The sequence below is a fragment of the Verticillium alfalfae genome, genomic scaffold (genome assembly GCF_000150825.1).
Source record: "Verticillium alfalfae VaMs.102 supercont1.18 genomic scaffold, whole genome shotgun sequence".
Taxonomy (NCBI): domain Eukaryota; kingdom Fungi; phylum Ascomycota; class Sordariomycetes; order Glomerellales; family Plectosphaerellaceae; genus Verticillium; species Verticillium alfalfae.
Window position 1 is genome coordinate 194641 of NW_003315021.1, and position 23552 is coordinate 218192.

Below are 23552 nucleotides of genomic sequence, written 5' to 3' on the forward strand. Positions count from 1 at the left end.
GGTCAAGGTTCGACAGGTCTTGGAGAACCCCCGGTGGCTGGTGGGTTCAGCGCCATGAGGAACCTTAACCAGGAGCGGGGGTACAGCATATCGCATGGCGCGGTACTTCGTGAGAGAGATGCCAGCTCCCTTGGCATGCCGGCACAGATTAAACCCTGCCTCGGCCCCCCTGGTCTTCTTGACGCTACTCATCTTCCTTCCAGCCAGCGCCCGTCATCACCTTCTCGTCCTCCCCGCTGATTACCATTCAGGGCAGACTTGCCGTGCTGCTTTGTTCATGCGACGTCTCAGCTGAGTCCTGACTCTTGCAGATCCTGCAGAATGTCTTGCTATACAACGTGAGAGCTCCCAAATCCGATGCCATCTCTCCTACAACCCTGATCGCCCCCATCCACAACCACGTTCCGCTCGTGGACGACATCGACCATGGCCGACTTTCCGGTCACCAACGGTGTGCAGACCTTGGTGCCACCACCAGAGGGCTATGTGGTGGACTTCGAGAATCCTCAGCAGCAAAAGGTGCTGGAGCACTACTTGATCTTTGGGATCCTAGGGCCACTGGCATTCATAGCCCTGCTACAACGCTACTACACCAAGGTTTTCCTGTCCAAAGGACTGCAGGTGGACGATGGTATGCATATTTGATAACATGCCATACAAACCGAGAGCTAACAGTGACGCAGCTTTTATGTGCTTAGCATGGGTAAGGCCCATTCCGGCGGCAACGCGAGACCTTCGTGATCAGTGATTGACCCCTACTCAGATGTCTTCTGTCGTGACGCAGGCTCTCCTCATTGGTATGTCGACTTCTGAAGCTGCTTCGCAGACTCATCTGCTGACCAGCGAATACAGAGGCCATCAGGATCAAGACTCTCTGCTCTCATGCTTGGGAGATTCCATTAGAAGACTTTAAGACATATGCTCTCGTGAGTCGATCGCCAGACCAGGAGGTGAGCTCGGCTGATTTCAGATATCGCAGATCGCCTACGTCGCTGCGGCCGTCTTCATGCTGTGCAACGGCTTCACCAAACTGTCGCTGCTTACGTTCTATCTACACCTCACGCCCCAGGGCCGGTTCCGCATCGCGACGTGGTTCATGATTGTGATTGTTGGCCTGTACACAGTCATCATCACAGCCATGCTTCTCTTCCACTGCGACCCTGTGCGCAAAGCCTTCGACATCACCGTGGTCGGCGGCTCCTGCATTGATGTCGGCATTCTGTACATTGCTACTGCTGTGTCCAATATTGTGACCGACGTCATTCTCTTCGTCATGCCGATTCCCATGGTTCTGAAATTGCATATGGGGCGTGGACAGAAGATCGGTGCTCTGATTGTATTCGGCATCGGCTCAGTGTAAGGAAAGCTATTCTGGAAAATGTGACACGACTGACCCGGAACAGAACCGTCACAACGTCCTGCATCCGCCTGGTCTATCTTCTCCCAGTGTTGAAGACGACGGATCTCACATGGGAAGCCGCCCCAGCCAACATTTGGTCGTAAGTCTCTCCATCATGTGCTGCTCGAAGCCGGCCTGACCATGTGAATTCCAGCTTCTTGGAGGCCAACTTGTTCATTATCTGCGGTTCCATGCCAACCCTGCGAAAGTTCTTCCGACACTTTGCGCCGAGGTTGATGGGCGGCGACTCGACATCCGATCCATCCTACGCTCGCAAGTACGCTGGGCAGCCAAGATCTGCAGACGGCCTCAGCCGATCCCGGAAGCAACGAAACCAGTACGAGGTGTTTGACGATAACGAGATGCAGACGTTCTCTTCATCTAACAGAGATAAGGACAACAATATTCTCGGGGACACTCAGGTGACGGTCGACGCTGGGAGCCAGAGCGGCGTGGAACCCGATAACCACAGTGAGAAGGCGATTCTACAGACAAAGTCTTTTACGGTACAGTACGAATAATGGGAGCGTATGCCTTTGTTATTTACGTGTTGAACTGTGGCGTTCGGACCTTTATATCTGGAGGGATTGGATGTTTGATGGCCCGTTGGACGCTGGCGCCTTGAGGTTTGAACGGCGGTAGAAAACCGAGATAGAAATTTTCACATCTTCATGGAACCTAGTCCAATAAACGGAAGCGACAGACGAATAGGGCCGCATCTCTTGTCAGTTCGGCAAAGGGTGCATCGTCGCGCAGTATCACCACATGGTAAGGTAGCACCAGAACCGCCAAGCGCCTGGAAACACGTGCATGGGACAATAACAACAGGTTGGGAAGCATACAACAGCCAGTTGGCTCAGAAAACCCGACAATATGGGTTCTCTCCGAAGCCACGTTTTCTCGGCGTTCCAACTGTTCACATTGTTGGTCCCGACACAGCGGAAGCCGCTGCAGATTTCCAAGCTGCAGGTGTTCGCTGCTGCGCCGCAGCAACCCCCCTGAGAACCTTTACCAGCGGCATCATTTGACGAGGCACAGCGACCACCTGGCCGACTTAGGGCAGTTTTCACCGCCGGAATGGGAAGGTCGCTTGGCAGCATCGGCAACTCGTCATGTCGCCAGCAGTAACCTCAAATGATGAGGAGACCCAACATCTTGAACAAAGGATCATGACATGTCTTCTGGACACAAGCGTAGTGACCGGCCGGATCCCAGGGCACGCTTGGCACGGAAGTACCTGCTCTTCGGATCACAAGTCAAGGCTACCAAGGTGTGGAAATGAGCTGATGGGGTTGAGACAAACATCTTGACTGGGTAGAGATCGACAGGCTGGACGGACGGCGCCGGGCCCTAGTCGCGGCAATTGCAGCCTCAGCCGTCCTATTCGTCTGCCGTTGAGGGGCGACTTGGCCCTGATCCCCAGGGATCAAGGGTGGCCCGGAATGTCCGCTTGACTTTCCCTCTGCACCCCGGCCCTTGTAGTCTGCCTGTGCTTCGCCCCGCTGCTTCATACGTGTTCCTCCGGGTCTGGAGGAGCGAGGCCGCCCAGGGCCATGAACAAGCGGGCAGCCTGATTTGTTCGCATGCGCGGAAAGATGACACTAAGAAAGGCCCCAAAGAGGTTGAGCACAACGTTCCTCGTCATGCTGACAGCGACAGGCGCGGCCGTTTTGCCGTTTCGGGGGACCACTCCCCCGACAGACCGGATAATGCCGATATGGGGGCACGCTTCGCCCCTGAATGCATGTCGACAGCAGTTGGAACGAAGGCTGCGGGCATGGCTGTGACTCGAGCGCGGCTTTCTTCACATGAAAGAGACACTTAGCAACATCCTGATTTGGAAAAGCTGTATGTCAAGTACAGAGCTTGATGGCAGTCTTCTACTTGCTGCTGCTCATACTGCAGGTATTGTTCAGGTTTGAGTCAATATTTAGTCTCGTCCATCTGCATTCGTCAGCTGAGGCCTGGACGGGACGACATCCACGTTAAGAAGATTGGCTTTGCCCAGAATCAGATCCATCGCGGGATACCTGACGTGACTGGTATTCACATACGACAGAGCTCGCATTGCGCAGTCGACTTCTTTGCTTCAAGTGGAGAAATAACTTCGCCTCGTGATAGTTCGGAAGGCACAAAGTCGTCTCCTTTCCCGAGTCCATGCTACCCTACTTCATTGTGGCTATGAGTATAACCAAGACCACTGATTTACCGTAGACTCGCCTGCTGGAGCTCACGATATACCTTGTGGAATCGTCTCATCTTGTCTGATATCACTATCTCGCGTAGTTCTGCTTCCATTCTTAACATCTCACGACCCTTATTTGGCCTTTATTACTTCTTCAAGAACCCTCGCAACATCCAGTGCCTTTGCATCAAATCCGCTGCCTGCTAATATCGTTACCCCAAACGGCAGTTCTGTCTCTTTTTCATCAAGATATGTCCCAGCTGGCACGCTCAACCCGCACAAGTCAACGATGTTCGCAAAATGCGTGAACGTTCCCAACCTTGCATTCAATCGGATCGGATCTGCAGCAATCTCCTCAAATGTCGGGTGGCACACCGTAGTCGGCACAACGAGCACATCCACCCCGCCAGAAAGCGTGTCAAACGCCATGTGCGTCCTGCGTGATAGCTCAGCCTGTGTAGCCTGATCGCGGAACACATCATACGCGTCTGGAGCCTTGTTAAGTGCGTCAGAAAAAAGCTTTTGAATGACGGGGTGCAAGCCCCCATCTTGGATGCTCGACCGCAGGAATTCTCTGCCGATGCATGTGATGCGCTCATGCAGCAGCGCCCCCTCATAAAGCAGCTCGCCCGCCCGCTCGAAAGCTTCCCAGTCTGTGTTCCGCAAACGCCCTCCCGCAGATTGCAACTTTTTCACGGCCTCGGCGAACAGGCGGCGATATTCGGGCGTGCAGGCCTCGAGAGCGGCGGGTGGGGGCACGGCGAAATCAAAGCCACCGTCTTTGAGACCTCGGAAATCCGTCTTCCACGTAGGCAGCGTGTGAGGCAGCTTTGAGTATGGATCCGCCTTGTCGTGCTTAGCGATGACACGCCATACGGCGCGCGCGTCAGCGACTGAGGTTGCCACTATGGCGATGCTGTCGAGAGTCTTACAAGCCGGGATGAGGCCACGGGCGGAGATGGTGCCCTTGGTCGGCTTGAATCCGACGACTCCGTTGAAGGCGGCCGGGACGCGACCGCTGCCTGCCGTATCAGTCGCAACCGTAAAGGGAACGAGGCGAGCTGCCACTGCAACGCATCCGCCTGAGGAAGATCCACCTGCGATGAGGTCTTTGCTGAAGATACTGTGCGGAACGCCGTACGGCGAGCGACAGCCTGAAAGACCAGTTGCGAGCTGATCGAGGTTCGTCTTTCCAACGTATATACCTCCAGCATCGAGGATGTGCTGCACACAGGTGGCGGTGGCCTTAGGAACGTAGGCGTACGACGGACATGCGGCCGTAGTCTCGATGCCTTCAACGTCTATGCTGTCCTTGACGCCAAAAGGAACACCGAAGAGAGGCGGCAAAGGCTTTTCCTTGTACTTCTCTGCGAGTGCTTTCGCAGCGACGAGGACGTCTGCCCTCTTTGCGAGGGACGTCCAGACGGCTGGATCTTCGTTTTGATAAGCCTCGATGCGATCGAACGCGGCGTTGACCACGTCTGTGGGTGTTGTTTGACCATCTTTATAGAGTGCCTGAAGGTCGTCGATCGAAGGAAAGGGACCTGATACACCGAGTTGCGATACCGGAGCAGTAGAGACATCCTTGGTCGCTGTCAAAAAGTCTGCGCTATTGCCAACAAAGCCAAAGAGGCCATCCTGGGCGCAGATGGTATCGAGGGACGTCGTCACCTGCTGAGCGTCGAAGCCTTGCGTGCAGTCTTCGAGGACACAGCATTGGTACCCACGGTCGTTGCACTCGCGCAGCGTTGTCGTCACACAGCACCTGGGAAGGGTCAGCATATGCTCTTCACGGCATGTCAGGAAATCATACTCGGTTGTCACGCCTGCGAACAAGAGATGGGTGATGCCTCGCGCCAGCAACACACGGTGGATGTCCGTTCCCCAAAAGCTGCCCTTGCCCGGCTTGTCGATGACCACCTCTGTGGGCCAGGGCTGCAACTCGTCAATGATGTCGTGGCCATACTCTCCTCTCACTAAAAGACGCCCCATGGGCCCCTGATCGCCGATGCCCATGAAGTGATGCCCGTTGGGGTTGTTGATCTGACGCAGCTTCTTGGCAGCCGGCAAATCGGCGAGATCAGGTTGGTGACCCTCGCGCGTGTGGATCACATGCCCACGAGTTGATCTGAAAATCTCGAGAACTCTTTGGACGGCCGGCACGATAGACCGAGCTTTGGAGAAGATTTCATCATTGCCGCATTGAACGGAGCCGAAGCCGCCCGGGTCGACAAAGTCACGCTGGATGTCGATAATGACAAGCGCCGTGGTCGCCAGAGGAAAGTCGAACGGATAAGGCCTCGCGTTCGGTAATGACAGGCTGGGTCGTGACGCCGAAGACATCTTGAAAAGATCAGAATCGTGTTGGTAGCGCATGCGGCGGGATTGTCACACATCCAGGAAACAAATGATTTCCCAAGAATAAGAAATACGTGAGGGAGGATTCGAGTGATCATATAAGTTTAAGGCTTCGTGCTTTGAGCTTATCAATGTTAAAAAGAATGCAGGCAACTGGACATCTCAAGACCCTCAAGCCTTCATCGCGCGGGCTGATTTGTCGTGAGGGGCAAAATCCCAGGCGGGGAGGGGGTGCTTCGCGTCTTCGGCATTAGAGAGCGCGCGATGCATCCATTAGATAATCACTAGGGAATTGATGAGTTTCAATGTCCGCCAAGAGTCGCGGAGTGGACGCCCTCGGTTTCGTCGCGGAGAGGAGGCGTAGAGAACCGGCGAAAGTCGTATCGAGCAGAAGCGATAAGCATTTGGATTGGGACTGAAGTATTCTCAATTGTGCATGTGGCCTGAAAAGGCTCTCAATCTCCAGATCTCGAGCTGGTTGATCATCTCAATCTTCGCTGCTGTTCTGTAATGTTGTGGTGGAATTATGAGCACCTATTGTGAGGCTACCCTGCCTTATTGCACGGCTGCCCAGTCTCAGATCAAGATCGGATTCGACCTTGATCGCATTGTCCATCGTTGTGGTGCTCTATTGAGAGCTGCTTGGAGCTATCATGCTGAACGCCGAGCGCACGCCCACATCCATGTCGCCCGCCGCTCTCATAGCCCGTGGCCGCCGCCGGCCGCCGACCATTGATTCAATACCGGCGCGGGGCAGCTCGACCCCAGGTGTTGTCCCCCCCTGCATGCAAGCATCTCCGCTGTTCGCGCCGATATGGTCGAATCACCCCAACGACTCTAGCCAATGAACACCTCGTCACCATGATAAGGCCCAATGCTTGGCGATCCAATCTTTGACATCGACCTGTTGTGTCCCTTCATTATCAGTATTCGACAAGGGAGGTTATTGGGCTGGCCGCTGCAATCCCACTCTCCGCGCGCGGCAGAGCTGCTAAGCCTTCATAACTACTCGTGACCTCCATTGTGGCCTACCGCGTGGTATGGTCCGCGCCGTTGGGTCATTCCAGGTCTGGTGTTCTTGCATCTGCAGCCATGAGGGGGGGAGGAGGGCGGTGGCCATCTGCCGACGGCTACGGGTAGATAAGCTCCGGTTCATTCATATGGTGTCGTGGAGAGCTTCTCCAATGATTATCTTATCAACATGTCCTGCGGGCGTTCACCACGAACTTTGCTTTCCTCAAGCACGCCCCTGGAAGCCAAGTCGACAATCGTGTTCCAAGATCTCGGGTTTGGGGATAGAGGCGAAGTCGCGAGATCTTCAAGAGTGAATTTCGTGAAGTGTATAACAGGACTCCATGTTACGATGCTTCGTTTGATTGTGAATGCCAATGTCAAGTACCAACAGCTCCCGTGAAGAAGGCCATCTATCTTGAGATCAGTTAAAAGCCGACAAGAGCTACTCATCGTCTCTTGGTTGTCGTTTTCGAATCTTTAAATAGATTGCTTTTCAACAGCCCGTCGTCGGCCATGGCCAGTGCCCTCCGCCAGAGAGCCGTCGCTGTCAAGGCTGACTTGGCCGCCAAGCGCAAGCCTTCAGGCTGGGTTCTCCCCCGCGAGACGGCCTCATTTGCCGAAGAGGGGACTTGGTGAGTGTTGCGTGACATGATTCTGTGCTTCCAGTCCACCTGAACCTGACTTTTTAGGACAAACATTGACTGCGACGTTACACCCGTGGACCGCAGAACTTGGTCCGTCTGGACCTTGGGCCTCTACTGGGGCAGTGATGCCCTCAACATTCAGGGCTGGATGGCCCCGGCTGCCATCATGGTCGGAGGCCTGACTTGGTATGCCCCGTGGTCCTCAACATTGGCACGGCGTACTGACAGCCCCAAGGCGTGAGGCCATCCTCTCTATCATCATCGGCAGTCTTGTGTGCACCGTCCCCCTCGTTCTCAACGGCTTCATCGGCGCCCGACTCCACGTTCCATATCCCATTGCAGCGAGGGCTTCTTTTGGTTGGTACTTTGCACGATTCGCCGTTGTCACACGAGCCGTCACAGCCCTGTTCTGGCATGCAATCCAGACTTACACAGGCTCAACTGCCATGACGCAGATGATACGCGCCATCTGGCCCTCATACCTAGATATACCCAACCACATCCCAGAGTCGGTCGGCATCACCACTCAGCAGATGGTCAGCCATTTGATCTTCTGGATTGTGCAGTTCCCCATTCTGCTTATCCCGCCCCACAAGCTCAAGTGGTTCTTCGTCACCAAAGTCGGTAAGTCAAGCCGTCATGATACATACATCTCATCATCGGCAAAAGTCCGTATGCTGGCGTCTTTACTCATCTTTTCTAGTTCTTGTCCTCAGCACTTCTACCGCAGCCGTCATCTACATGACCTCCCGAGCGGGGGGTACTGGTGATATCTGGGACCAACCCTACCAGGTCCATGGCTCGGCTCGCCGCTGGCTCATCCTCTCTAGCATATCCAGCATCACCGGCGGGTGGTACGTAAGCTTCGGGCCCCTTCTACTATCCCTGCTGACATCAGTAGGGCTACGATCGCAGTGAACATCAGCGACTTTACACGCTACCTCAAGAAACCCGGAGGCGTTTACTATCAGATCGCCTTCCTGCCGCTCATCCAGCTTCTTGTCGGGATTTTTGGCATTATCTGCTGCTCAGCCTCCCGTGTGGTCTACGGCGAGTACATCTGGGACCCTCTTGACCTGGCCTCCCGGTGGGACGGCCCAGGTGGCCGTTGCTTCGCCTTTTTCTTCGGCCTCGGCTGGTGCATTGCCCAGATCGGCACAAACCTATCGGCAAACGTCATCTCCTGCGCCAACGACCTCACGAGCCTTTGCCCCAAGTACATCAACATCCGCCGGGGCGTCGTTATAACGACCATCACAGCAGCCTGGATCATGCAGCCATGGAAGATTATCCACTCGGCCGCGTCGCTCCTTTCTTTCATGAGCGGCCTCGGCATCTTCCTCGCGCCCATTGCCGCGCTGCTCGGTGCTGACTACTGGCTCGTCCACCGCCAGCGCCTCGATGTCCCGGGCCTGTATCGAGCTCACGGGCGCTACCGGTACAACAAGGTCGGGACAAACTGGAGGGCTGTCATTGCTTTCCTCGTCAGCGCCGTGCCGAACATTCCTGGACTGTGAGTTGCGCCTGGGGACCGAAGAGCTCATGAACATGTGGCTGACAGATGGCAGAGCGGCGCAAGTTGAACCATCGCTGAAGAAGAGCATCGGGGGCGCCGACAAGATTTATTACATGTTTTATTTCTGGGGATTCACGAGTGCTTTTGCCGTGTACGTTGTGCTGTCGCTCGTTTTCCCGGCAAAGGAGACTCTGATTCCTGAAACGATCTATGATGATGGAGAAGTACTCGAGGGGACGTACGGACCAAATGAGAGGTCTGGCGACACGGATAGTGCACATGAGAAGAGTCACGTTGACGTGGGACGGAAGGCGTAGAGTCTAGTGTTTTCATAATTATGGTTGGAATGGTACTCCAAGTATTTCTTCGACTATGTTTCTTTATGGTTCGTGCACTCTTGCAAATAGATTGTGCGGATTGTGCCGCCTCAACCACGATGAGTCGATCACACGTTGTTTCCAATGTGTAGTTTGATTAACAGGAATTTCAAGTTGTCCAGCCCTACTGGAACCCGAAGAAGGCCAAATGAGCCCCGGAAGATTCTTTGAAACCGATCCCACCTTCATCAGGTCAGTGCGGCCGATGGCATAACTCAGGGTTGGATTTGAGCTTTGAAAGGTAGTCTTTGCATTGTTGTCCATGCCCTCGGCCAGTGCCTCCAGCTAACGAACCTCACTTATTCGAACCTGAACGATAGAAAACAAGTCAAGGGAGAATTGGGCGAAAGTAGTCTCCAGCATTGTTCGCAATCGTGCACCGATGTTTTTTTTTTTTTTTTTTTTTTTTAAAAAAAATATCTTTACTTTGGCATGCACCATGGTGAACGATATGAAGGGCTGACGCAAACACTCGAGTCAGCAGAGAGCAGTCCTGGCCTCACAAGAGACGCTTCTTCTACAGAGTAATGACCGGGGATATCATATGCATAGTCAAGCCTTGGTGAGCAGGAGGAATTTGGCTCATCGCTTGTTCGCCGATGAACTAACACGATGCTTTGCTCAACCACTGCTTTTGGAGGCGAAGTACGCCGGGGGCTGCTGCTCGCCGCGTCGGCAACTCATGCGCGAATGGCCAAGTATCAGGCCTGCCTCGCATGGCCACAGGATGATCAAGCGACGTGCAAGCCGGCTCACGAGAGGCAGCTGCTTTGACGCCAACGCTAGTGTTGCTCGTTAGATGATGTACCTCAACGACAGCGTTAGTCTGCCACACCACAGCTGACGAGCTTCTTCTCGGTCCTTAGACACAAGACGTGTCGCTCACAGATGGCAACCTAAATGATAGCCCGACCTCTCTCAGGCTGAGTTGAGGATCCTGCACGAGACACACCTCAAGCTAAAGCCCTGCTTCAGACCCAGAGACCCTGCAGCACCTACTGCCAACGTGGGAAATCTGGGTCTTCCCGGGTGTGACGGGCGGGGAATCAGTGGTCTTCGGGGCGAGTGTAGCGGTGAAAAGGAGGATCGATGGCCCGTCGGCACTCTGTGCATCAGGGTCTAGATTGATTTACAGTGATTATGTTTGGGCCCGATGGCCGGAATCTGTTTCGGAAATGCGAGACCCGGAAAAGAGACGAGCGAGGCGAGGGGCACAACCGCGTTTCTGTCGTACTTCTCGGATCCTCGGGGTTCAGCATCACGAGTTTTTTCTCATTGGGAGCAGTCGGTGACCTACAGCATCGTCTTTGTGACTTTTGTGCCACCTGACATTGTGACTTTACTTTCCCTGTCGGCAGACAAGAACACGCAACGCGGCATCTCGCTTCATTATACTATCCTCCTCAGCTCTGACAATCTCAGCTGCTCAGTCTGATACTCGCTCACGACCTTTCCAAATCTCAAGTCCCTGAAATCAAATGTTTGACATTCAAGACAACTCATAATGCAAGCCACTACCAGCTCTCTCACGCCAGACTCGCCAGACACCATGTCCTCGACGAGCCGGCCAGCATCAGAGCCGGCTCCTCCACCGCCTCAGAATCTGGCCGCCTATTTACCTGAGCTCTTTGACGAGAGCGTCACCGCCAAAGCCCTGCGCGTGGCCCAGCGGAATCTACAGGCAGCATCAGCGTCAGCACCAGCGTCACCCATCGGCTTCCCCGAGACGGTGCCCCAGGCGGGCCCCAACGCCGGCATCTACAGCCTCCGCGAAGCCGATTTTTGGACCTGCGGCTTCTTCGCCGGCCACCTCGCCGCCCTCCTCGAGCGCGCAGTCACGTATCCGCAGCACGTGCGCACGTCACTGCCGCCGGCCCTGCTGCGCGCCGCGCTCGCGCGCCAGACGTCGCTCTGGTCGGCGCCGCTTCACGCCCTGTCGTCGCGCACCGACACACACGACCTCGGCTTCATGCTCATGCCGGCGCTCCGCCGCACCTGGGAACTGACCCACGACGCCGCGAGCCTCGCCTCTCTCGTCGCCGCCGCCGACTCGCTCGCCACGCGCTACGAACCGGGCGCCGCCGCCATCCGCAGCTGGGACGTCCTGGCCCGGCGAGACCGCGACGGTGGCGGCAGCGGCGAGGCCGTGTCCGTGAGCGACGGCGCCTCGTCCATGTTCGTCATCATCGACAGCATGTGCAACCTAGACCTGCTCTACTACGCCGCCGCCCACGCCGCGCGGCCCGACCTCGCCGTTGTAGCGACAGCGCATGCGCGGACCCTGCTGCGCACGCATCTTCGACAAGAACCCCCGACGACGCCACCGCCATCCATGAATAGCAGCAGCAGCAGCAAAGCCTACGCCGGCCCTCTCTTTTCGACCCACCACGTGGCGAACCTCGACCCGGCAACGGGCGCCGTACGATGGCGCCGCACGGCCCAGGGCTACAGCGACACGAGCACCTGGGCGCGCGGCCAGGCCTGGGCCGTCCTCGGCTACGCGCAGACCTACGCCTGGACGCGCGACGCCGTCTTCCTGGCCGCGGCCTGCGGGCTCGCAGAGCACTTTCTCGCACGCCTCGACGGCGCGCCGCCCGCCGTGGATGCGGCCATCGGCGGCGGACGAACGGCTGGGCGGTACGTGCCGCTGTGGGACTTTGACGCGCCGCTCGAGGACGACGGCGAGGGGCGGCCGTTGCGGGACACCTCGGCCGGGGTCATCGCCGCCAACGGCCTGCTCGTGCTGGCGCAGTCGCTGGCGGCCATCGGCAAGCACGAGCTGTCGCGGCGCTTCTTCGAGGCGGCGGTACGCATCGTTCGCGAGACGCTGGACTTGTCGCTGGCGGCGGAGAAGGCGAGGTTCGTGGCGCGCGGCGACGGTCCGGGTCGTGACGACAGCCTCGTCGTCGAAGACGTCGCACCGGGGCGTACCTTTGACGCCATCTTGAAAAACGGCACGGCGAACAACAACGAGCATGCGCTGCGGAGGCTCAAGAACCATGGCCTTGTATATGGCGACTATTATCTTGTCGAGTTTGGCAATCGCCTGATGAAGATGGGCTTCATATGAGGCAATGACTCGAAGATTGTCAAGAAATAAGGTAGAGAGAGGGACAGGCAGCCGAGGGAGAGGGGCACGAGACGGTTCTACACAGAGGCTCTGTGTCCCCGACTCAGGACGGCCATGCGATATATACAATGCCACACGTCTCTCCCAACATCACCAGCCTCCGCCCTCATAGTCGGTTCCAAATATGCCGTCGTCATAGCTGATGACGCGGTCCATGTCGACATATTGCTGATTCACAAAGGCCTGGTCGATGCCCCCCATCTCTGCACCCCGGTGATATGACGCCGGCCTGACCATGCCCCCGAGGTTGGACCCTGCCACCGCCGATGTGGGTATGCCGCCAGGCCCAGCTGCGATCCCCAATGCCATGCCCGGCTGCCCTGCGAACAAAGCCCCTGGTCCGGTAGGAGAAGGAACAACGGCAACGCCCGGGAGGCGGTGGCGGCCGGAACCCCGAGGTGCCCTGTGCACAATGCGAAGTCGGCACTGCGAGCTGTCGCATCGGGGCGCCATCTGGCTGGTCGCGGCCAGAGTGTCCCTCGACGTCCCTCGACGCTTTGGTGACGCTGTGGTCAATCTCATTCGTGTAGCCGAGGCCGCTGATGCGAAAGTGCTCGTCGCTGACGCAGCGGCGGTACGACGCGGCGGTACGACTCGGTCAGCGTCTGCGAGTACTTGGCGGCGAGACACACGCGGCCGTTGTCGAGGCCGTGGGGTCCGACCCAGCGATCTCCTCGAGACTCTGGACGAGAGACCAAAAGTCGGGTGCCAGGTCTTCGCGGGTCGTGTAGCGCCACTTGGACAGCAGCACCTTGGCGGCGACGTAGAGGCAAAACGCGAACGCGCTCGAGACGGGCACCGTGGGCGGCGCGTTCTTCAGGTAGTTCTGCGTTATGGTGGCAATTTCCACGGCGGCCGCCTTGCATGTGTCCTCGCTGAGAATGCTCGGCAGCCGATTGCGAAACGACCACTCGGGCGGTGGGAAGGCCATGACCTGGTGCAACAGAATCATGGAGGCGTTGTGCGTGACATGGGCCAGCGTCAGGTTCGGATCCATGCGTGAGGACTGCCGCGCCATGTTGGCCTTCCACTTTTGCGGCAGAAACATTTTCCAGTGCACCAGCCGCAGGTCCATCTCTTTGAACCGCGTCAGCCAGCTCGTGAGGTCGCGGTGATCCCGCATGTTGACCTTTTGCTGCAGGAAGTACGAGTTGACGCGGCTCAGGGACTCGGTCGCCTCGATGCTGTAGGCAAAAGGCGCCGACCGCCGACATGTCGATGGCCGCCGCTGGTCCCCCGGGCCGGCGATGCGCCCGTCTCCGACGGCGTCTGGATCTCTTCGTCCTTGACGTGCGACGACGACGACGGCGCTACGTAGTGCGACGGGAAGAAGGCGATGGGGTTACCGATTCGGCCAGCTCCCTTGTCCCAGATGCCGAAATAGGGCGTCTGCACGGGGTCCTCCTTGCGCCAGGTGATGCCGTCGCACGGCAGCCGGCGGTTGACGTCGTCGGAGGTCAGGCTCGTGTTCCAGGCCATGGTCACGGAGCAGAACCGATCCAGGTTGAAGACGTTCCAGAACACGCGCCGCCTCTCCTCCGTCTCGGTCCAGTCCTGCGCTGGCGCCAGAGACGCAAATGGCTGGGTCAGCGACAGCCTTTCCATGTCTTCATGCTCGATGGTCAGCTGTAGGTATTCCACGGTCCGCGTCAGCGATCCGATGAGCGACCAGGCCTGCGACCCTTCTCCATTTCCAATCTGCGTCACTCGTCAGCAGAGGTGTCAATGCTTCACGGCCGGTACATGGATCAAAGAAACCCGCACATACATCGTTGAACGCGACCATGGTCAGTGCCTGCAAGTTCTCCACCGACAAGTCTCTCATGGCCTGCGCAATGATCCAGTCCCTGACCTGTTCCTGTCTCTCGCGAGACATAGTCAGTGCGACGGCCGAGTTGACGTCCTCGATATATCGCGATGCCACAAGGATCATGGAGTGAAGGATGACGTGGAGTCGGGGGTGCTCGTCGGGTTCAGCGAGGCGGCGGCGAAACCGACCCTCGTGGATCATGGGGATCCAAGGGTGCACGTGGGCAAAGTAGGCGCGGAGGACGCCGTCCAAGACATCGCCGTCAGGCAGCGAGGGCACGTTGAGACGAATGGGCACTCGGATGTCCTCGCTGCTATCGCCGCGTCGCCTCTTCGCTCGCGGCTGCGGCGGTCGGCGTTCATCGTGACGTGGCGGCTGCGGTGGAGTGACGTCTGGTCTCTCATTGTTGAAGCGTTGCAGCTCTCTGGCGAAGAAGGAGAGAATATCATAGGGGTTCCTGTCGCCGTCTGAACGTGGCGCATCACCTGATGGCGGCGCCGCGAGAGAAGCTGGTGCTGGATCACGCTCGGGCGGTCGCGATGCCTGTTGACTGATGGTGCGTTCGAGGGCATCTAGGGGCGCGGATTGAATGTGAATAATGAGGCCAGACAATCAATGGCAAAGAATACACTGCGCAGTACTGAGGAAATGGCCATACTGTCTCACCAAGTCGTCTGTGTAGGTTCTCGATGGCGCCAGCTTTCATGCCGGGCTTGGCCCTCTTGGTCTCATAGATGCACTCACTTCCTGTGCACACGTACAAGGTGATTAGTACTGAATCATGGCGCATGACATTCCGAAGGGAAGGGGGAGGGGGGGGGGGGGGGCAGCAATTGGCAGATGAGACGAGCTGAGATGAAATGACGATCATCCGAGCGACTCACCCGTCTTGCGACATTGCTGACATGTTGGGACCTCGCGAGAGCACCGAAGCTTGCGTTTGCGGCAGCAGTTGCAGGCGAGAGCAGCTTCGGATGAGGCGCCGTCGTCAATGGTGTTCTCGCTCTGCTGTTGGTCTGGAGAATCAGTGCGCGTGTCCGTTCCCATGCCCAAACTCGTGGGCCGCTGCCGCGACGCCGGGCCCGAGGCCGATGCCGTTGTCCATGTCGCTACCGGAGGTTCCGCGCCTCGATTGTGCGCAATGCTTCCTCCGGCCGGTGAAGATTCCCCGACGACGTTGATGAGTGGGTGAGCGTGGCGTGTAGAGTCGGGGGCTGAGTTGGCGGTCGCAGGATTCTTTGACCGGAATCCGAGTTACATTTGCCCCGAGGACCGAAAGGCTAGCTTGGACGCTGGCTGAGCTGGCTTGACTTTTTCCGTCTGGTGTCTGCCCGCCAGAGACCATCTCGCTTGCTACGGTAGCAACCAAGCCGGCTGGATAGTACCTACAGCCAGCCAGTGATTGAGCCAGCACAAGTCAGTCGGCCATATCAGGTCTCGTCGTTATATTATTTTGAGAACGGTACGAACCCCGCACACAAATTCGTCCTGGAGGTTCGGGAGGGGATGGACTACAGGCGCCCGCTGCGTTGCATCACATCATAAGGACGCCAATGGTGGTTGGAGGCCGCGTAGGCGACTTGATGGCTCGCGCCCTCGCCATCTGTGTTCGGCTCACCGGACGCCCGACATGCCGAAATCAATCGGAACCCGATCAACCCAGCGCCCTGGGCGAGATGTGATCGATCGTGCGTTGTTTTAAACCATCTCTTGAGGCCGAAGGAGAAAGACCTGCCACTGAACCGTTTCCCATGTCTCTTGACCACAGAGCTGCTGGTCAGTACTTTGAGTGAGACATGGAACAAGACTCCTCGCCCATTAGCTTTGAGCGCTCGCTGTTCGTCATTTATCCGATCGTGTACAGGGGGGCGAGTACCTGACGACAACCTACCTCCCTGACGATACTCGCGTATACGCAACGTAACAGGCAAGGCTCGCTTGCGATCGGAGTGTGATTTCCCATCACCTCTTCCTCCTCTGCCCACTCTTGAGTGACCGTGCTCGTGATGCACCCAGTTCTTAGTCAACCGTCGACGAGCTTGCCCAGGAACTTGTGACCTGGACGAACGTGCTGCTCCCCGTGTGTCTTCCTCCTCCACCTGACATGACAGCACGGATGGGCGATGCGCAATGACCAACGGTTGGCGAGCGGCGCGTCGTTGAATCGCCGTTCATTCGCCGTTCTGTTGCTCAGTCGCATGGAACATGATGATCACTACCACGTTAACGCAAACAGAGGCACAGGAGGCAAGGGACCGCATTGCGGAGGGGACTTCTCCATCTCCTCTGGCGACGCTATTGAATTGGATGGTTCGTGAGCCGATCGATCCCTGCCGCTTACAGATACCCATCATCTCAAACCCCCTTCCAAGCACGCCTGAGGCTTCACCATGGGGTCCTTCAAAGCAATAATAAGAGGAGTCGGTGCCAGCGGGGGAGCACCTGTCAAGGAGAACAGGGGAGCGATGAGAAATGGGGTCCAGGGGGGGCAGCAGGGGCTAGTCATAATGCGTGGACATGGGAGGGTTCGAGCTGACAAGGGTTTTGTAACCCCAGAACGCCCGCCGATGCACATGCAAATCACATCTCTCCAGGCAGGTGATGGTGCTCCTGTTACATGTACTGCTGGAGCTGGAGCTGGAGCTGGCAGGCTGTCCATCTCTCGGTGGCTTTTCGCTGTCCCTTTTTGGCCGGCCGCTGCAACCAAGGGCGCGCGGACCGATTTACAGCCACCTGCAAGGCATGCGTCCTTCATCTGGGCTGAAACTCCGTATTCAATCGACAAGGCCGCCGCCGCTGTTTACCATTGATGAAGCACCTGCCGTTTGTTTACTCATTTGCCTGCCCGTCTGCTTGCTTGCATGCTGTACTCACAAACCCTGATCGATCGGAGCAGCAGCCGAAGCCCGAAAGGAGAAGGCCGTCAACGGGGCCGAAAACAGGCAAGAGCCACCATGATGCTTGGCTTGCGGATTGAAGCCCTCGTCGTGTGATTGGGGGCGGCCAGTTGCGCGAGTCAACCCTCCAAATAGGGGGGACGACTCGCCCTGGCGATGACTGGTTCTTGAGGAAGGTCTGAGAGCGAGTGCGGCTGTCCGAGTGACGGTTGGCAGGCAATCCTGCCATCCAGTCTTGCCCCCAGGTTGGATGTCCGTGAGCCCATTTCGGCTGCTCGTCGACAGCTGTCATGAGTCGGACACAAGAGACAGAGAGTCCATTTGTGAATCGCCCGGCGAATGCGACAACGACAGTGGCGGCGACAGCAGCTGGTTCCAGTACTTTCTTTTGCGTGTTCCGAATCACCGGGACCTCCATGTATCTCTCTCCCCACCCCGAGCCCCAAGCTCTACATGGTAAGCCTCCCCCCGAGCCTAGAAGTCCAGGGAAGAGGCCAGTGTGCCTGGCGTGGCCTGGACTGGGACAAACCAGCCGGCGCCGAGTCCAAGTCGTGGGAGAAAGACCCAAATGCGGTCTTCCTACGACTCGGCTTGCCACGATCATTTGTTTTTCCGCCCTTCCGTGAGCTCCGCCTGAAAGTTTATGATGGGACGCTTCGGACAAGGCTTGTGCGAGAATGGCGACGGCGGCTTTCGTGAGGGGTGCATCCTAGTCATTCCTCCTTCGTCGACTGACCTCCCAATGTCGCCCCTCCGAGTAACCGCGGTACGGGGGCCGCACCCCGTTTCACGCGCCCGTCGTGTCGTTGACGATGTCTGATGTCGCTTGAAGGAGGACCTGCTCCATTGGCTGGTCCCTGGACGGTTCCTGAGACACCAAGCGAGTGAAGCTGTGGATGCCCGAGACAGACCCCGCCCAGGGGGCTAGGCGTCGTGTGATGGCCGAGCTTGGTGCCGTTCCCAGGTCTAGCTACAACTGGGTCGATGTTTGCGCACCAAACACCAGAAGCTATCGAATGCCAGGCCGAACGCCCAAGCTCCCTAGAACCCCTTCCCTTTTCTGAATGTTCTCTTGGTGAGATGGGAACGGGGAGAGTATTGCCTGGCAAGCATCGATAGATCATTTGAAGTATTCGCAAAAGGTCGACTGGCCTGAAATCCATCCACTTCGCACCCCTGCGGGCGGGCCCCGTCATTTCCATCTTTGGTGAGATGGGGTTTTCTGTGCTACATCCCAGTGGCTGCCCAGTATCTCCGCCCGCGAGACCTCGCTGTCCGCTTTGCCTTTTAGTAGGGACCAGCTGGCTCGCCCTCATTCGACGCCTGCCAAGGCTGCTGGAACTGTGCACGAATGATTTCAGCAGGGGTCTTTGCCTTCCTTGCCGATAGTCACCTGCACTTTTTGGTCCCTGTCTATGAAGACAGCAGAACGCCCATCCTCATTACTGAGGCAAGTGAGGGTTCTGCGCTTGAAGGTGCTGAACCAGACCAGCCGATCATTTGGCCTGTCCGGGCCGGTTTGGGAGAGGAGAGCAGTAGTCATCTTCAGTCTCACACGGCGTTTGCTCGGGCGCTCGTTCGCTCGGGCGCACAGCAAACCAACGCCGTCATGTCCATGGCGTCACGCCTAGCGAGACCCGGCATCACCAGCTGAAGTGCCAGCGTCGTAACCGGCTGTTCGCCGCCTCTTACGATGGATGCTTTCCAGACGAAGGGTTTCTCGGCGGGTGGTGGGTCGGCATCGGTGTCGTCCCGCTTGTCCCATCCTGCTCAAGTTTCCACTTTCACAGACCTGTGCAGGGATCTGCAAAGGCATCGTCCTGACACCCCTGCCAGCAGGTACAATTGTTCCCACTTTCTTGCTGCAAGTCAGGCACTTCCCGGCCGGATCTGGTGGGTGATGGGGGCTTATGGAGAGAAACAGGCCAAGGGACACGAGGGGAGCAGATTCCCCCCCGAAAAGCGCCCCAATATGTAAGGTTCAGGTTGACCGTCACTGCGAGACGTCAACATGCTGGGAGGACTGCACGTCTTCTTCCCATATCATCGTGCTTGTGCCGTCTGGGAGATGAACCGCAGGCCACTTGCTTTCCAGCCCGACCCCCCTTTCTCGTTTCTCGCGCCACGTGGATTTGTTGAAGACCACGAACGCAGTGCTGCCCTTCTTGCCTCGCAGAACTGGGTTGCTTTTCCCGGCCCGATCGATGAGACGGCACTGAGGTGGAGAGCTGAATCGCACCGTGGCTTGCCGGGTGCTTGTGTTACTCGTTAGCCCCAGTGCTATCCTGTGCGACTCTCCGGTTCTGCTCGCCGATCTGCAAGAGAAATGGCCTTGTGAGACATTTCGATTTCACCGACTCTTCACCCAAGTTACACCCACTTCCCTCCGTCCACGACGTCTGCCTGCGACAACAACGACTTGCGACAAACACAGCTGAACCCGCAATCGAATGGAGGTGGAGTGGTGTGTTCCACGAGATTGGGTAAATCAATAGCCTTTAGGCCCCCGACAGGTTCGACAAGGTAACCCCTCCCACCCCTGACGTACCTGCTGTTCATCTGTTATGAGCTTCCAATGCATCAGAGAATCAGTGTTAAGGAGTATCTTTCGCCTCCTCGGCATTCCTCGCCCCGGGCAGCATTGTTGACAGGAGAACGTAGGGCACTGGAGACAGCCAGAGGTACCCAGACCCGACCGACACAATGGGGAAGACGTCCAAGTTCACATTCCCCATCCCGGGAAAGAAGCAAAAGCCAGGCATCGGGCCCATCGTGTCGGGGCCCATGTCAAAAGCACAGAAGATTCTGGGCACGGCTGAACTCAACATCGACGCACCGCAATGGGACGACATGTCGAATTCGGGAATTAGCATCTCCATATCCGAAAGCACCGCAACTACGAGCTACTACACTAATGATCGAGCGCTGCAGACAGTCGGCGAAGAGGAGGAATACGTTGGCAAAGGCCGAAGTAATGCGCGATGGGAATTGGAGTCGGAAACGGTGCCGGCATATCTGCGATCGGGTCGCAACTCGAGATTGCCAGACGGCGATGGCACTATTCGAGACTTGATGTCTGAAACGTCAAGTCTGAGGAGACGGCAGTCAAACTCGACGCTTCGATCATGGTATGACAAGGCCAAGATGCCTCTGTCCATCTCGCAACAAACATCAGCCTCCGCCATGGCCAAAGGGCTGCCCTCAAAGGCGAGTGCATTGCTGGACGCAGATACCCACGGCAACGTCAGTTCGACAGCATCAACGACATCAAAATCAAAAAGACCAAGCAGACTGGACCTGTCGCACCTCATGCCTGGCCGACATCGTCGAGAAAGCCAGTACGGGGAGTCCTCTCCGCGCAGTACGCTCGGACACGATTACGTGACTAAGTCTCCCTCAACAACCTCAATTTCGCCTGCAACACCATCACCAGATCAGCAAAGACACACCAAGAGGCTCCTCAGGAAGCCAACGAAGGAGCGCCTTGCTGAAACAGTCGTCGCACAACGGCCGACGACTGGGTCGAGCAGTCAAAGAAGTGTGCCCGGTCACGGATTGAATTCGCCCAGGGACCTGTACGACCACTACGAGCAAGCTACTTTCCGTCAGTTCATGGAATCGCCTGAAGGAGAAGAGGAAAAGATGGATATACCAGACTTTCCGCAGGCGCCTGTGGGGCCGACACCCCTTAAATCACCATCACATCCACGGAACAACGTCGCGAATCCTATCATTCAAGAGCCGCTGACCGCAGCCCCTGGTTTACACGGGGCAAACAGCAGTGCTGAAGTGCAGTGTGCTCGAGCCTTCTCGTCTGTACCACAGGCGTCAGTCGCCGACAACGACTACGCCTCGAGCTTTGCTAGCGTATCCAGCCGTCATACGAAGACGTCAAAAGCGTCGAAGCACACGAATCAGAGTCTTGCGGATTCCGATAGACAGGAGCGAAGTGTCTTGTCGTTATCTTCTGACTCGGAGGAGGATGATAGTCTTGTTGAAACTGCATCGAGATCAACGCAGTCCGTGTCGAGTTTTGGGCGGGCCTCAAGAGACACGCCAACAAGCCCAACCACCACTTCGAGAAAGTCGATTGCATCTCGCGGTGAGTCTGTAGCCAGTGGGTCAGAGAAGAAGACTGGCAAGCGTGCGAGCTTCGCTTTGACGCCAACGTACCTTACCATCCCCACTTCTACACCGGCAGCCAAACCTACGTCTGTCAATCTGAGGACCAGCTCACTGCACAGAGGCAACCTACAACAGCAACAGCAGCACTTGCAACGTTCACCCTCCAGCCGAGCGTCATCCCGAATCTCTACCATGTCAGCTTCGACGACGAACTCGGATTGGCAAGCGCAGACTGGTTTCGAGGTCAAGGAAGCGAAAGCTGTCATGGTTCGGCCAGTAGCGTCAACATCTCAGTCGTTGGCCAGCGAGCCTCGAAGCTCGCCTGAGGGCAAGCTGTCTGGAAGGAAAACCTCGATGCGCTCTGGAGAGCAACCGACGCCTCCGCTCAGCCCTACATCACTCGACTTCTGCGTCGAGCCTGAGAGCTCTATAGACGCTAGCAGCAGTCAGAACCCCAGACTCATGGCAGTCACCCGCCAGGAACAGATGCTGCTGGCAGCTCTCCGCTCGAAACGTGCCATGATGCGAGAGACGCTGATGGCGGAATTCGAAGGCGAAAGCCAGCAAGCCCATGGGTACGGCCACAAGCATACTTCTTCACAAGCAACGATCAAAGGCTCAGCCTACCCAGAACCGACGCAGACGCTGCGGCATCAGGGTTCCGGCACGTCGACCGGCACAATCAAGTTGGACAGTCGAGGCTCCGACAGGAAGCGAGAATCCAGCAACTCCAGCAAGCAGCACGGATATCGCCAACGAAGCTCGGGCGGCACTGCAACGAGATCGTCATCATCGCGCAGTGGTTCGGCACCGGCGTCCAAGGCTAGCAGTCTGAAGAAGGCCAGGTTCGCCGGAGACAGCCCGCCCTCAGCGAATGACGAGGGGCGGCATGAACGAGTGCTGTTGTATCTTGACAGGCCGAAACGCAATGTGACCTCGATGGATCTAGCCGAACCGAGCCCTGACTTGAGCGACTTTATGGATTTTGACGGCATAAGCGACGAAGAGGATGAGAAGACGGGCGAAGATTACCTTTACTCCCACGAAAGCCGAAATCGGGTGGAGGCCGGACGACTCTCAGCTAGTCGCGCCAGCAGCCAGCGCCGTCGAGCGGGCGAGGCAAGTCGACCTTCCTCCAGCTCGGCTCCCAGCAAGTCGAAAAGCCCGCTGTCACGATCGGAACGGGCCAGCATGGTGGGAGATGTCGAAGAGAACATGGAAGAGAGACAAATAATGTCTGCAGCAGCACTTGATGTGCCCGAAATGGGGAGAAAGAAGGCTGCTCGGCTAAGTGCCGTCGGCCGAGCTGGACCGGAAGTGGGATGGTGGGGTGACGACGGTTGAGGAGTGGACTCGTGTGATGGAGCAACTTCTTTGATACCCCTGGTCAGGACCTTTATTTTCCTTTGTCAGAATTCGATATGGCCCCTAGTAGTTTGTTGTCACGAGCTGAACAAAAGTGGCGGCAAACGAACGGGAGGGATTGGTGGCGAAAGCGAAGGCGAGAGTCGTTCTGCATCTTTTTGGAAGGACATGACGAACTTCATACGACGGCGTTCATGTACAACACAACAAATTTCCTAGAAGTCATCATCAGCAGTATTGTAATGGCGGAAGAATTGGGGATACACAGCTCAGAGGGGAATACCTGAGGGAATACCGAAGGGCAGGATGTGGAGGGAACAGAAGACGACGTGGAGACTGAAGATGTCTAGGTACCCCCTCTGTAATGGAAACAGGACATTATGGAGGAAGTAGACAGAGGAACCATTAGACGGCAGCGACATTCTTGCGACTTCCTTCTTCAAATCGTGCGGGCCCCTGATAGGTTGCGCACCTACCTACCTACCTACTTAGGTAGGTACCTACCCATGTCATCGTGCACCTTGTGGGGGCTGTCTAGCAAGCGCGCAGCCTCTCGGGCCGTGGATATCGCTATGCACTGAGCGAACCCTCATGAGCTTGGCCGAATAAAGAAGCGAGACAGTAATGGGCTTCTCAAATGGCAGAGCAAATCTATGGGCGCGGTGCCCGTATTGTATGAGTAAAGGGTACCTAGTAATGTACAACACATTGATACAATTCAAAACTGAGACT

The 23552-nt window shown here is 56.9% G+C and overlaps 6 protein-coding genes across 6 annotated transcripts; 4 read left to right on the top strand and 2 right to left on the bottom strand.

Annotated features, from left to right (window-relative positions):
• Nucleotides 1-426: 426 nt before the first annotated feature.
• On the top strand, nucleotides 427-2074 carry VDBG_10055 (conserved hypothetical protein; the record flags this gene model as incomplete). Its single annotated transcript, XM_002999715.1, has 7 exons — nucleotides 427-631; nucleotides 684-703; nucleotides 764-797; nucleotides 844-926; nucleotides 980-1356; nucleotides 1404-1499; nucleotides 1554-2074. The coding sequence occupies 7 exons, from the start codon at nucleotides 427-429 to the stop codon at nucleotides 1918-1920; spliced, it is 1182 nt and encodes a 393-aa protein (XP_002999761.1).
• Nucleotides 2075-3716: 1642 nt separating this feature from the next.
• VDBG_10056 (glutamyl-tRNA(Gln) amidotransferase subunit A) lies at nucleotides 3717-5927 on the bottom strand (the record flags this gene model as incomplete). Its single annotated transcript, XM_002999716.1, has 2 exons — nucleotides 3717-5349; nucleotides 5398-5927. The coding sequence occupies 2 exons, from the start codon at nucleotides 5925-5927 to the stop codon at nucleotides 3717-3719; spliced, it is 2163 nt and encodes a 720-aa protein (XP_002999762.1).
• Nucleotides 5928-7469: 1542 nt separating this feature from the next.
• Nucleotides 7470-9433, top strand: VDBG_10057 (allantoin permease; the record flags this gene model as incomplete). The annotated part of the gene is made up of 6 exons (XM_002999717.1): nucleotides 7470-7588; nucleotides 7646-7786; nucleotides 7836-8224; nucleotides 8304-8454; nucleotides 8526-9113; nucleotides 9169-9433. The coding sequence occupies 6 exons, from the start codon at nucleotides 7470-7472 to the stop codon at nucleotides 9431-9433; spliced, it is 1653 nt and encodes a 550-aa protein (XP_002999763.1).
• A 1609-nt stretch (nucleotides 9434-11042) lies between these two features.
• VDBG_10058 (glycosyl hydrolase family 88 protein) lies at nucleotides 11043-12563 on the top strand (the record flags this gene model as incomplete). Its single annotated transcript, XM_002999718.1, has 1 exon — nucleotides 11043-12563. The coding sequence occupies one exon, from the start codon at nucleotides 11043-11045 to the stop codon at nucleotides 12561-12563; it is 1521 nt and encodes a 506-aa protein (XP_002999764.1).
• Nucleotides 12564-12713: 150 nt separating this feature from the next.
• VDBG_10059 (conserved hypothetical protein) lies at nucleotides 12714-16065 on the bottom strand (the record flags this gene model as incomplete). The annotated part of the gene is made up of 7 exons (XM_002999719.1): nucleotides 12714-13129; nucleotides 13239-13907; nucleotides 13970-14321; nucleotides 14392-14948; nucleotides 15318-15647; nucleotides 15745-15818; nucleotides 16052-16065. The coding sequence occupies 7 exons, from the start codon at nucleotides 16063-16065 to the stop codon at nucleotides 12714-12716; spliced, it is 2412 nt and encodes an 803-aa protein (XP_002999765.1).
• A 3968-nt stretch (nucleotides 16066-20033) lies between these two features.
• VDBG_10060 (conserved hypothetical protein) lies at nucleotides 20034-22799 on the top strand (the record flags this gene model as incomplete). The annotated part of the gene is made up of 1 exon (XM_002999720.1): nucleotides 20034-22799. The coding sequence occupies one exon, from the start codon at nucleotides 20034-20036 to the stop codon at nucleotides 22797-22799; it is 2766 nt and encodes a 921-aa protein (XP_002999766.1).
• Nucleotides 22800-23552: the final 753 nt, after the last annotated feature.